This window comes from Quercus robur, chromosome 12 (assembly GCF_932294415.1).
Source record: "Quercus robur chromosome 12, dhQueRobu3.1, whole genome shotgun sequence".
Classification (NCBI taxonomy): domain Eukaryota; kingdom Viridiplantae; phylum Streptophyta; class Magnoliopsida; order Fagales; family Fagaceae; genus Quercus; species Quercus robur.
This window is the reverse complement of record NC_065545.1, coordinates 3,684,560-3,698,506: the sequence shown is the minus strand read 5'-3', so window position 1 is coordinate 3,698,506 and position 13,947 is coordinate 3,684,560. Positions and strand designations below refer to the sequence as shown.

The following is a 13,947-nucleotide window of genomic DNA, read 5'->3' as shown; positions in this document are numbered from 1 at the left end:
AAAGTGTCTTGTCCATCACGTTTGGGGCAATTTAAGAGGATTCCTAAAAGGAAAAGACTTCTACACCAAGGAAGAGAGGTCAACCTTCTACTACTATAAAAGCCCCAATACTCTCATAAATCAAGGTACGCATAATTAACCTCTCTCTAGCACTTTAAAGTTGAGAATAGTTCTAACTTGACCTTTGGAGGGTATTTGGCCGGCACCACACCGGTGCTCTCTGTTAAGTCACTTTTTTCTTATTGCATGTCATTATTTCAAGCGTGCGAGAATCGTGTAACTCACTGGTGATTTTTACGGCATCATCAATTTTAATAATCAAATATGGATTGAAATAATTTATCTTCAAATTGATTTTGAAGTAGTGGGTGCCATCTACTTGAAATTTGGAAAGTCTTTCTATATGATAAACACGTGGTTATTTTGAGTCGGAATTTTTTTAGATGAGCTATTTTAATTAAATACAGTAAAATAAGAGTGTTATGAGAGAATAGAAAGGGAAACGATAGAGATGATGGGGTGAATATCGCATGGTATAGACACAAAGACGAGGAGGAGGAATCAATTGTCGTGGAGGAGAAGATATATCGGCGTGAGATTCAGAAGAGGGAAACAACACTGTGTTAGGAAGTTGAGAGAGAGAGAGAGAGAGAGAGAGGGAGAGAGTTTTTTAAGAAATGACCAAGACAAGAGAAAGAATTAATAATATATCCATTTGGACAAGCTACATTGTTATATATTTTTAGAGAAGCACTATAGCAAATTTTAATTTTGCCTGAGTGCACATGTGTTGATGTCGTACTTTTTTTGGGGGGGGGGTGTCATTGGACATATTTGGGCTCTTATTTTACCATACTAAAATTTCATGTTCTCGTTTGTTGAATACTGTAGGGACACGACTCTTAAACGACCCAACAACGACGTTGAGCTCGCGCGTGAAAGATCCCCCACAATAATATTTGTAGAGAGTGGGTTTGAAAGGCTAGCGTTGGGTCACGGGGCGTTAGTACAGGCCGGACCTTAGATAAACCTAGACTAGAAAAGGCTTTAGTCCGGATATCCAAGCCCAATAGCTTTATAAATTGAGGGATTGGACTCATCGGATCATGTCCGAGGAGCACTGGTGTTTTTCTCCGGTTACCCATCGATGGGTTTTCCATGGTGGAGCGCATATATTATCCGGGCATTCTTATTCCTGGAGTTTTTTCCAGGAAGTGAGATGGGGGCCTTTTCCTAATTAGTTTACCTTTACTTTTATACTGGCCTACGTTTGTTGTCCCTCATCCACGTGTAGGGTCAGTTTTTCCAGGACTGATATTTGTCCCGTCAATCTCATCCCAGCATTGTTGGGCATGGTTAATAAAGCCTAAGAATCCGGTTCTGTTAGGTGTAATGTCATATCAATGAGGGGTATTAAGGACAATTTCCCCGAGATATTTTCTGATCTTTTAAGTTTGCTTGTATGCCACTTTCCTCAATGAGACTTTGGGTCTGCCGAGGACTAAGCTATCCTCGGCCATATCTTCGGGCCCCTTTGGGCTTAATATTTTTGGGCTTGGACCCTAGCCTCTTTCAGTTTGGGGTCTGTGGACTCCCCATAAGCGAGCGGGCCGAACCCACAAACTATTGGGCCCCACATTAGCCCCTCAAAACCCTGCTGTCCAACGTCTTGGTTGGAAAGGTGGGTTTTGTTAATACCAAGCCTTTACTGCGGTTCATTTAATTCAGCCCTTGACCAACGTTGGCGACTCTTCACCTCCCCGAGGAATGCACCGGTCTACAAGACGTTTCCCTCAATTTACGCGTGATGCGTTTATGCCGTTTGGTTATTCGAAGCACGCCTTTAATGTCTTCCTTTTACGAGACCTCCCAGATCTAATGGTTATTGACAGCGTGAGGAATGAAACGGATGTACATTTATCTGCAGATTTCCTTGGGGATTAGAACGTGTTACGTACCCTTGCCTTCCTCCCCTATATAAAGAGAGAAGACAAAAAGTGATTCTCTCATATTCGAACCCCTCAGGCTCTTCCCCAAGTTCACTTCTTTCCTCTGGTTATATCCTATCCAATAGTATGTCCATCATAGCAGTCAGCCATGAATAAGCCCTTCCTTCCCCAGAAACGCCATGTCCTAACAAAACTTGAGATGACTCGGTCGGGGCAAGGGTGGCGGAGACTCAAGATTTGCCTCCCCACTCTTTTAGCCAAAATCCAAAGCAGGGACTCGTCACATCTCACTTCCGGTGTGACTGAGTCGAAAACCTCCATTATCATCTCCACCCGCTCTCTCATGAGCATACCTAATATGGCTCCAGTGTGCTAAGAGTTAGGATTGAGGCAGGGACTAAATGCCCTTACTTCTTCCTCTCTTTGTTCACTGGCGCCATCCTTTGATTCCCCTTCTCTCTCTTTTGCTCCTTTCTATTTTCTTCATCTCTTCCATCTTCTTCTCCTCCTTCCTGCTCATGTCCTCCATCTTCTTTTCCCTTTGCTCTCCTCAGCGACAAGAGCTTGCTGAAGTGCTTCCATGTGTTCCAATTCTTCTTCCTTCTCCTTCTCCTTTTCTATATAAGGCTCTTCTTCTGATATGAACAGTACTGAGGCAGAGATTTTAGAGAGACTTTGAAGGCGAGTTTAAAGGACACCTGACGGTTTACTTATCTGTATTACGGATGTTATTACTGCTTCGGCAGTTCATTTTTTGTATAGGCTTGCTTAAGCCCTTCCTTGTACGTTGTAATAATTTTTTATATTAATAAAAGTTACTCTTATTCTATTTCGCATGTTCTGTTTATATGTTTTAATAAATTTGCAAGCTCTGCTCGGCACAGTAGTATAGCATTTGAACCAATAACAACTAAGGCCAAAATACTCGCTAATAAAAAGACGCCATAATAACTTTAACCAAATTATTATTCGACATAACAATCCGACCAGTGAAGAACGAGACTTACCTTAAAATCAGTCGAGGTGGGGACTAAGTGTTCGATAAGGTGTAAGAAGTAGTTATCCGAGGACATGTCACCTTCCCAATGAACAATTTCCTTAGGCTAACGATCATCAGTTCGTCTCGCCATCTTCTTAACACACTGGCCTTAACTTTTTCCCGTATTTGAGCCAAGAAGCTTCTCCATCCGAGCAGTTGATTTCCCAAAAGGCCTGAGTCCGAGGACTTCGCAAAGCCTGGGTTTTATTTAAAACTTACGTTTTTTCTTTTACGTACTTGGCTTCCCCATAGACTTGAGTCCGAGGACCATGCAAGCTCTAGGTTCTGTCCAAAACTTTTATGTCCTTGGTTTCCCCATAGGCTTGAGTCCGAGGATAATACAAGTCCCAGATTCTGTCCAAGACTTTTATGTCCTTGGTTTCCCCATATGCTTGAGTCCGAGGATCGTACAAGTCCTATGTTCTGTCCAAGACTTATGTTTTTTCTTTTACGTACTTGGCTTCCCCATAGACTTGAGTCCGAGGACCATGCAAGTCCTAGGTTCTGTCCAAAACTCTTCGAGTTCAGATTCTCCCTTTCATCAGGCCTTTCATAAGGCGCCGAGCAGGGGTTGTCCTCGGCAACGGCTATTTCTTGGCGTGGGCCGCAGTCCCTGGGCCCTCACGCAGAGCGGGCCTGGGCCGCGAATCCACTTAGCCCATGAATTAAGAGATATTTCTGCAACCTCTGGCCACGCGGTACTCTCTGGTGTCACAATGATCGAGGTGCGCCTTTACGAGACTTCTTTAATCTTGTGGTTGCAGTTGATGTTGGAAGTTGAGCCAGAACTGTTTTGTCTGTAGCGTACCTTGGGATGCTGCGTGAGTTGACTGCCACCACCTTATCTTTTCAAGTAAACAGGAGGGAGCGAAAGTTGCCTTATATACGCACAAATCCTTCAGTTTTCTCCCATATCATAACTCCCACATCCAGAGCTCTCCTCCCTTAGCACAATATGTTTAAGGCAAGGGTTGGGAAGAAAGAACTCTCTCCGTCGCAGAAGCACCGTGTCCTCATGAGACTCAAAGTAGTAAAGTATGGGCACAGGAAGCATAAGTTCAGGAGAACGCTCCATTTCGACCGAGGGGAAAGGGGATCTCTCCCTCTTTTAGTCAAAATCCGAAGCAGGTTCTGTTCATGCCAGAATTTTGGTATGTCAGAAGAAAGATTTTCCGCCATCAGCGACTCTGCTTTGCGGCAGGCGAATATTTAGAGAAAGCCCCTCAACTTCCAACTCCCTGCACCTTTCCTTCAGCGGTGTCAGACTCAAGTTGGGTCTCTTTTGCTGTTTGAGTTGTGGGCATGTGAAAGCATTGAGGAAGAACAAGGTCTTGGAGCTGTAGCCAACCTCTCCTCTGATCTACTTCCTCAGCTTTATTTTATTCTCTTGTATCTCCCTTTCTTTTTGGTTATGTAGTGAGCTTTGACACAAACTGATTCCAGCTTTTCATTGTATGCTGTACTATTTCTTTGTTTTAGTGAAGATGGAAATTTCTTTACTTGTTTTGGATACTGTTCCTTTGACAACACTACTTAGTGAATGGGTGTGCCCTATTTGTGCGTTTCGGAATAACAGTTGAATATTCTGTGATACGCGCGTGAACACCGTCCAAGGCTGATAATCTCTAAATAATCCATCCGAGCAATCGACTGGGAAGTAGGGAACTCCGATGATGCTTTTGTGTACTTGGTTTCCCCATAGGCTTGGGTCCGAGGACCATACAAGGCCTTGGTTCTGTCCAAAACTTGTAAAATCTCTTGTTTGTACTTGGTTTCCCCATAGGCTTGGGTCCGAGGACCATACAAGGCCTTGGTTCTGTCCAAAACTTGTAAGATCTCTTGTTTGTACTTGGTTTCCCCATAGGCTTGGGTCCGAGGACCATACAAGGCCTTGGTTCTGTCCAAAACTTGTAAGATTTCTTTTTTGTACTTGGTTTCCCCATAGGCTTGGGTCCGAGGACCATACAAGGCCTTGGTTCTGTCCAAAACTTGTAAGATCTCTTGTTTGTACTTGGTTTCCCCATAAGCTTGGGTCCGAGGACCATACAAGGCCTTGGTTCTGTCCAAAACTTGTAAGATTTCTTTTTTGTACTTGGTTTCCCCATAGGCTTGGGTCCGAGGACCATGCAAGGCCTTGGTTCTGTCCAAAACTTGTAAGATCTCTTGTTTGTACTTGGTTTCCCCATAGGCTTGGGTCCGAGGACTATATAAGGCCTTGGTTCTGTCCAAAACTTGTAAGATCTCTTGTTTGTACTTGGTTTCCCCATAGGCTTGGGTCCGAGGACCATACAAGGCCTTGGTTCTGTCCAAAACTTGTAAGATTTCTTTTTTGTACTTGGTTTCCCCATAGGCTTGGGTCCGAGGACCATACAAGGCCTTGGTTCTGTCCAAAACTTGTAAGATCTCTTGTTAAGTAATAATTTTTTTATCATTTATTCTTCGCAGGTTAACCTCTAGGCCAGGGAGGGGAGAGTTGGCTCGAGGCCGGAAGCCCCTAGAGCTGCCCGCGCCGTTAGCAGTGCAAGGCGTAGCCCTTAGCAGAAGCTTATGGCGGAGCAACGACTGCACGTTACCGGAGATGGGAAAAACTCGTGGATCTCTGCTTGCTAGAGAACTGACTCATGCGCCACCCGTGCCAACGCGCAAGCCTTTCCCACAGACGGCGCCAATTGTAGGGACACGACTCTTAAACGACCCAACAACGACGTTGAGCTCGCGCGTGAAAGATCCCCCACAATAATATTTGTAGAGAGTGGGTTTGAAAGGCTAGCGTTGGGTCACGGGGCGTTAGTACAGGCCGGACCTTAGATAAACCTAGACTAGAAAAGACTTTAGTCCGGATATCCAAGCCCAATAGCTTTATAAATTGAGGGATTGGACTCCTCGGATCATGTCCGAGGAGCACTGGTGTTTTTCTCCGGTTACCCGTCGATGGGTTTTCCATGGTGGAGCGCATATATTATCCGGGCATTCTCATTCCTGGAGTTTTTTCCAGGAAGTGAGATGGGGGCCTTTTCCTAATTAGTTTACATTTCCTTTTATACTGGCCTACGTTTGTTGTCCCTCGTCCACGTGTAGGGTCAGTTTTTCCAGGACTGATATTTGTCCCGTCAATCCCATCCCAGCATTGTTGGGCATGGTTAATAAAGCCTAAGAATCCGGTTCTGTTAGGTGTAATGTCATATCAATGAGGGGTATTAAGGACAATTTCCCCGAGATATTTTCTGATCTTTTAAGTTTGCTTGTATGCCACTTTCCTCAATGAGACTTTGGGTCTGCCGAGGACTAAGCTGTCCTCGGCCATATCTTCGGGCCCCTTTGGGCTTAATATTTTTGGGCTTGGACCCTAGCCTCTTTCAGTTTGGGGTCTGTGGACTCCCCATAAGCGAGCGGGCTGAACCCACAAACTATTGGGCCCCACAAATACTTTGGTGATGATAGAGTGCAAGGAGGTGGATATATATATATATATAGTCAAGGCTGATAGAAAATTTAATTAAATTCTAAATTATATTTCAATTGTGGGCTAATTTTGTGCCATATGTCTACTTAATTTTTTAAATCTTTGTGCTAAGTGAGTTAATGAGTGCAAAATGTTAGGAGTCTAATATTAATTAACTAAAAAAAAACAATTATCACCACATGTTCCATTTTTTAAAAAATTATAATAAATTGATTATAAGTAATATTAAACTTATGCATAAATTCTAACATGCACCTAATAAATTACATTTATTTTTTTCTAATAATTTGATTAATTATTTTTTATCTTAAAAAATATTTTTATTTTTAAATAAATCCACGTGTATGTATGGATTACAAGCTACTTAAACTTACGCTCTGTTTGTTTCGCTGGAAAACCTTCTATAAAGATAGTTTTCCACATTTTCCAGTGTTTGGTAGCACACAAAAAACCTGGTCAATGGAAAACAATCTTTGGTCAACAGAAAACTCTAATAAAAATAAGGCTTATTTTCTATAGGTTGTTTTCCAAAAAATTTTTTTGGAAAACAATCTCTCTCTCATGCGTTGCATCTCCTATAAATATTATCTTCGTCTATAGCCGTGGAAAACATAATTTTTTGGCGCCTTCTCTCTCATGGTAAGTTTTCTCACTTTTTCTCTCTTCCCTTTGCTTTTTCTATCCTCACACCCTCACTGTCACTAACTCTGGTCTCTCCTCTTCCCATAGATCTCTCTCTTTGTCTCTCTTCTCTCTTTTCTCCATGTTTCTCTTCCCTTCTATAACGCAATTCTCTGATTAGATTTTTTTTTTCCTTCACTGATCAGTCAATAGCTCCAACTTGCAAAGGAGAACAAATTTGCAGTGGTAATTATTTCATTCCTCTCTACCAAAATCCCAATTCTTTGCTTTGAATTTCAAGCTCGATTTTCTTTTTTCTCTAAGAAATTTTCGGTTTGATGGATTTCAGGCAAAAGTTAATTCTTTTTCGTACATAAAGTGCAAAAAAATAAAAAATAAAATAAATAGAAGAAGAAGAAGAAAGAAAGAATGAAGTAAAAGATGAAAATTTAAACATAGTACCTATATTGCTCTAAATTGCTTTTACATGGGACAATCTTTACTGTGGACTAATAATATTGTTATATAATGAATGGTAATTATTTAGGAGAATTGCATTTGTTGGCAAATACTTTTTTTGTTGGCAGATACTTGTTGAAGGCCAAAATTTCACAAAAAGCCAATTCCATGAAAAAAAAAGAAGGCCCAATTCAAGCAGCAAGAAGAATCAACATTAAGACCCAATTTATGTTCAGATTTACAGCAAAAAGGTCATCAAAAAGTCCAGCAAAATCCAATGAAAGAACTGGGCCGGGATACCCAGAGGCTGCCAAAGGCCCGGGATCCTCAGGTAATGCAGCACAGTTACTGTGGGATTGAAACAGCTCAACAGAGGTACCACGAAATACAAGAAAGGAAGAACAGAGATGTCCTTCTCAAGTACCCAGTGGTGCAGCAAAGAATCAGAAAGTATAAAGCAAACATTCATGAACAAAGGAGTTGTACCACAAGGAACCAAGAATGAGAAAATCATACGTAGAAGCAATTGGAAGAGAACTTTCAACCCAGCAGTAAAAAGATTCCAACTATTTGGGAATAACGACAACAAGGAAATACAACCGCAGCTGAGTCTGAAAAGTGAGAAATCTTGAAGGAAGAGAGATTGAAGGCTAGGACGCCCCGGAATGGAAAGTCAGCAAGTGACTTTTAGAGAAACAGTATTAAAAGATGAAAACCATGAGAAAAAAGGGAAGAGACCAGCTCCTAAGAAAATGACACAGCACGAGCTCTGAGGGGCAAAAGAGAGAAATCACTAGTACCTCAGAGCCCTAGAAAACACGCTATAAAAGGAAGAGAAAACCCATGTTGAAGGGGGAGGATTTTCAGTAGGAAGAATATCAAAACAGAGTCATTAGAACTCTGTAAAATTTAAGAAAAACAGAGGAATGTCTCCCGGTATCCCAGAAACAGCCACTATAGCACATACTTAGATTCAAAAGGATTCAAACTTTGCAAGTCTTAGAGGCTTGAATAGCCATCAAAGTCTGTAATTTTTGAACTTATTTGAACCTTGTATCACGTCTTAGTGAGCACATTTGTAATCCACAATCAAGAAAAATAATGAAATATCTCATATTGATTTGAGAATTTCTAACAATTACTTTGCATATTTCTTTATTATATTATCTTCCTTTACTGCTTCTTGCTGCTCAATATATATATTCTTGCTTGTAAAGCTGAGTCCCTGCCCAAGCAAAGCCACTCAGACTTGAGTTCCAAATCCCACAAGTCTTGTGCAAAAGCATAAGTCTGTGAGAATTGGGGCCAGGATCCTCGTGGCTGAATCATCCTTATGAAATTCATTTACATATATGTATACGTATTAATATATATATATATATATATATATATATATCCTAATCTAAGAAACTAACAATTATTTGAAGATATGTGCCTTGTATAGTTATTCTTGTGTAGGACCTATAGAGGTAAAAAGAAAGGACAAAACTTCATTGCATAACAAGCATGAAGAAAGATTGTATAGTGCAGAGAACCAGAGATTATGGGTTCTTACAGGCCTAATACGCCCCGGGATCCCACGACAGTACGTCCCGGGATCCCACGAGAACGCCCGGGGAGGAATCGCATTTTTGCCTTGAAGAGATTTATGTGACTTGCGCACAATTTGGTTCGTAATCAGCCCCCATTTAGCTGCGGTGAACCAAGCCCAGTCCACCAGAATACAACTATTTGGCCAAGGATCCTTGGGCCTGTGTGCTAAAGAAAAAAGCACTCTCACAATACTATGCAGTGATAATATATTATACAGTACATTATGTAAATACATAATTTATAATAATATTGGAGACTTGTGGTTGACCATAGTAGACAATTAGTATACCAACAAAAAGAGTAGACAATTAAAAGTTATTGTTATTTATACTTATTGAAAATGTATTCCCCTATCAAATTTATATATATATATATATATATATAGACAAATGGTTGATATATGTGTGTGTGTGTGTGTGTGTGTACGTACGTTACTGTTTATATATATGAGCAAGATGAGTGGTAGAAATCATGAAAATTTGACAATTAATTAATTTTGATTGTATCTATTGTCAAAATTTTAGTATGAAAACCAAATTCATTCTTGGTTTTTTATTTATAATGATTACATTAGTTAGTTTACATAATATACATGTTTTAAATTATAAAAGAAATAATTTTTGAAAAATTGCATACCAAACACTAAAAAACATTCTCAAACTCATTTTCAAGGTTGTTACTAAACACTGGAAAATGAGACAGTTTTCTAGAAAATGATCTTTGGAAAATGAGTAATTTTTCAGAAAATGTTAATGCTGAAACAAACAGAGCGTTAATTACAATGACCATGCCTTTTTTCTTAAATATTAAATAGCACAATTATGGTATAGGGAATTATTCCACATTTGCAAAATTATGAAGTATTCTTGTAACATTTGATTAAGGCAAAACTATAATTTTGGTCCCTGTATATTTGTCACATTTCAAGTTTCACCCATATTAATTTAACTATGTCAATTTCGTCATCACCGACCCCCCCCCCCCCCAATTTTGTCAAAATTAAATCAAATCTATCTCTCCGGTTATAAAATCAGGTCAATTTTACTCTAAACATGACTTAATTAAGGACACATTTGACTTGATTTTGAAATATGTGAGACAAGATTGACACACTTAAGAGCTGTTTGGTACTAATGTTTAAACATCAATTTTTAGTGTTTGAATAATAATAACACTTCTGACATGTATTTCTATAACACTCAAACATGTATTTCCACAATACTGAAAACTGAACAACAATATTAGAAATCTCCAACCAAACGGGCCCTTAATATTTGAGGCATATTAGCAATGAAATGTATAATGAGAAATGTCAAAAGTTTTGTAACTTAACTAACATCTTATTTTATTTTTAATGGAGACAGAGCTCAAATCTTTCATCTCTTATTTATTGAATTATCCAAAAAAAAAAAAAACTTGCATAAGGAGAAATTGAAATTTTCCATTGTTGGAGGGCCAAAAGTGTAGTTTGGTCTTGGTTTTACATTTTACTCCAACTTCGATTCATAAAATTGACAACCCACATCCACAACCACATTAGAGTTGATGGGCCAAGTCTGGCTCGTACCAATATTTCAGTTATCCAAAAATCATGGGCCAAAGACTTCCATTGTAGGCTTCCCAAAAGTGAGCCTTAGGTCTGCCCATCCATATATAAATGGGTCCACTTTGTTTTAGCCTTAGCCTCCCAAAACCCAAGTCCAAAGTCCAAAGTGACAAAGTCCCACATCCCCTTCCCTATACACACCATACGCCATTTGCTCATATTTTGCAGCAAACCAGAAAAAAACACAAACCGGATAAGCAAACAACCTGCGGGCACTCCCACCTCAAAAAAATGAAAGTCACTCTCTGAGTAAGCTCTCTCTGTCTCTGTCTCTCTCTCCAAAACCCATTTGGAATAACCTTGTACTACTCTGTTTTAATGCAGTTCACACTCTATTCTTAAGTAGTTTGTACTTTCTGTTTACATTATATATATTCTCTTTGGAGCATGTTTTTTTGATTGTTGAGCTTTGGTTCTATACAATTAGGTTCAAAACTATGGATTTTATGGTACACACAAACCACGCCCCTGAAGGGTTTTGCTCATTTCCAGATTTTCATGTGAAGGGCACTGGAGATGTTATTAGTTTTGGAGCTAGGTTTAGGGGTAAAGTTGGTTACAAATCTAGGGCAATGATAGTCCATATGAGCTGCAAACATCGCCTTCTTGTTCTCGCTGGGCTCCGGCCCCGGAAACAAAGGCGAAACTGTGTTTTTGCTGTTTCAAGGGTTGAAGGTTTTAGTTCAAATGGTAGATTGCAACATACTGAACAAATCCCACATGGGCATTTGGATGATACAGAGTACTCGTCTGTCAACGCTCATTCTTCGCGTAATTTTGAAGAATTTGAAAGTAATAATCATTTAAGAAAGTTGGTTAGAAATGGGGAACTAGAGGAAGGGTTTAAGTATCTTGAGAGCATGGTTAATCGAGGGGATATCCCGGATATAATTGCCTGTACGAGCCTGATTCGTGGGTTTTGTAAGATTGGTAAGACTAGGAAGGCAACTCGGGTTATGGACGTTCTTGAAGATTCTGGGGCTGTTCCTGATGTTATAACTTACAATGTTCTGATTAGTGGGTATTGCAAGTCTGGGGAGATTGATAATGCCTTACAGGTTCTGGAGCGCATGAGTGTTGCCCCAGATGTTGTCACATATAATACGATTTTGCGTACTTTGTGTGATAGTGGGAAATTGAAGCAGGCGATGGAAGTTCTTCATCGGCAGCTGCAAAGGGAGTGTTATCCGGATGTGATTACGTATACTATATTGATTGAGGCAACTTGCAAGGAGAGCGGGGTTGGGCAAGCAATGAAACTTTTAGATGAGATGAGGAACAAAGGATGCAAACCTGATGTGGTTACATACAATGTTCTTATCAATGGGATTTGCAAGGAAGGGAGATTGGATGAAGCAATCAAGTTTTTGAATAACATGCCATCATATGGTTGCCAACCCAATGTAATTACCCATAATATTGTATTGCGGAGCATGTGTAGCACTGGGAGGTGGATGGATGCTGAAAGACTATTAACTGAAATGCTTCGCAAAGGATGTTCTCCTAGTGTTGTTACTTTCAATATCTTGATAAACTTCTTATGCCGAAAGGGTTTATTGGGCCGAGCAATTGACATTTTGGAGAAGATGCCTAAGCATGGTTGTACCCCAAATTCCTTGAGTTACAACCCGTTGCTTCATGGGTTTTGCAAAGAAAAAAAAATGGACAGAGCAATTGAGTATTTGGATGTAATGGTGTCTAGAGGCTGTTACCCTGATATTGTGACCTACAATACTTTGCTCACAGCATTATGCAAAGATGGGAAGGTTGATGTTGCAGTTGAGATACTTAATCAGCTAAGTAGCAAGGGTTGCTCTCCTGTTTTGATCACTTATAATACAGTGATTGATGGGCTTTCGAAGATGGGGCAAACAGAAAGAGCTGTAGGACTTTTGAATGAGATGCGTGGAAAGGGTCTTAAACCTGATATAATTACATACTCTTCTCTTGTGGGAGGGCTAAGTAGAGAAGGAAAGATTGATGAGGCGATCAAGTTTCTTCATGACTTGGAAGGATTGGGTGTCAGGCCCAATGCTATTACCTACAACTCACTCATGTTGGGACTTTGTAAAGCTCGGAAAACCAGTCGTGCGATTGATTTCCTGGCTTATATGGTATCTAGAGGATGTAAACCTACTGAAGCTACATACACCATTCTCATCGAAGGCATAGCTAATGAAGGTTTAGCTAAGGAGGCTTTGGAGCTGTTGAATCAGTTGTGCTCCAGAGGCGTTGTGAAGAAAAGTTCAGCAGAACAGGTGGCAGTCAGGATGTAATCTGTAATGAATTTCATCTTTTTGCTCTTGGATGGCTGGTCACTGATAACTTATGCCTTTGGATTTCATAGCCTCAATGTTAATGACTCCTAAAGACTCCAATGCCTTTCTTATTTACTTTGTTGGAACTCGGAAGGAGTGAAATCCAAAATCAGTTTTGTTAGTTAGCCATGTAATTTTATCCTCTGTTTGATTTTGGGTTTATACTTTCTACCCCATGAAAATTTATATACAAGTCTCTCTTTTTCATCTATGATTCTATGTATAAAGAAAGTTGTGTCATTTTAGTTGCTATTGATGCAGTAATTATCCATAGTGCAACTAATTCTTATGAATTGTTGTTACAATATTCATTGCTTCTGATAGTATTGTGATTATATTTTATTCAAGGAATGTTATAGTTTTCCATTTTATTTTCATAGAGCAGAGTGATTAATTGGTTTACCCCAATATATTCCATACGAGCCTATACACCTATACGGCTATACCCATGTTATATGGAATGACTTGATACATATATTAAGATGGTTGTTGCCGAAACATATCATAACTTCTCATGTTTTCTTGATTAATACGTTCCTTTCTAATTTTAGAGCAGTGTTTGGTAATTTAACATGAAAATACTCTGTATCAGGTATGAAGCATGTCATACCTTTTCATGGTATATTTTTATTGATTTTAATTAGGAACATTTTACAAATATATTCTGTTCTCTTTTTATGAGGAGTGTTTGATTAGTTTACCTGACGTTTAGGAATGTCTGTATTTAGCTTTTGTAGTTTCAAATTTAAAGATGATATTGTTTACTGCCCATGTTAATTTTCATCCAAGTTTAGCAGAGTTTGTTAGTGTTTATTGAAGTTTGAAATAGCTTAATATATATGGTTAAGCTTTTGAATCAAGGTATTCTCAAAATGCGTTTTTGGGCTTTGTGTGTAATG

The 13,947-nt window shown here is 39.5% G+C and overlaps 1 protein-coding gene across 1 annotated transcript; it reads left to right on the top strand.

Annotated features, from left to right (window-relative positions):
* The first annotated feature begins 10,822 nt into the window (after positions 1-10,822).
* On the top strand, positions 10,823-13,288 carry LOC126708950 (pentatricopeptide repeat-containing protein At1g09900). Its single transcript, XM_050408981.1, has 2 exons — positions 10,823-10,979; positions 11,158-13,288. The coding sequence occupies exon 2, from the start codon at positions 11,168-11,170 to the stop codon at positions 13,004-13,006; it is 1,839 nt and encodes a 612-aa protein (XP_050264938.1). The 5' UTR covers positions 10,823-10,979; positions 11,158-11,167; the 3' UTR covers positions 13,007-13,288.
* Positions 13,289-13,947: the final 659 nt, after the last annotated feature.

Coding starts and splice junctions, on each gene's coding strand:
- LOC126708950 (XM_050408981.1), top strand. CDS start 11,168: ATGGATTTTATGGTACACACAAACCACGCCCCTGAAGGGTTTTGCTCA.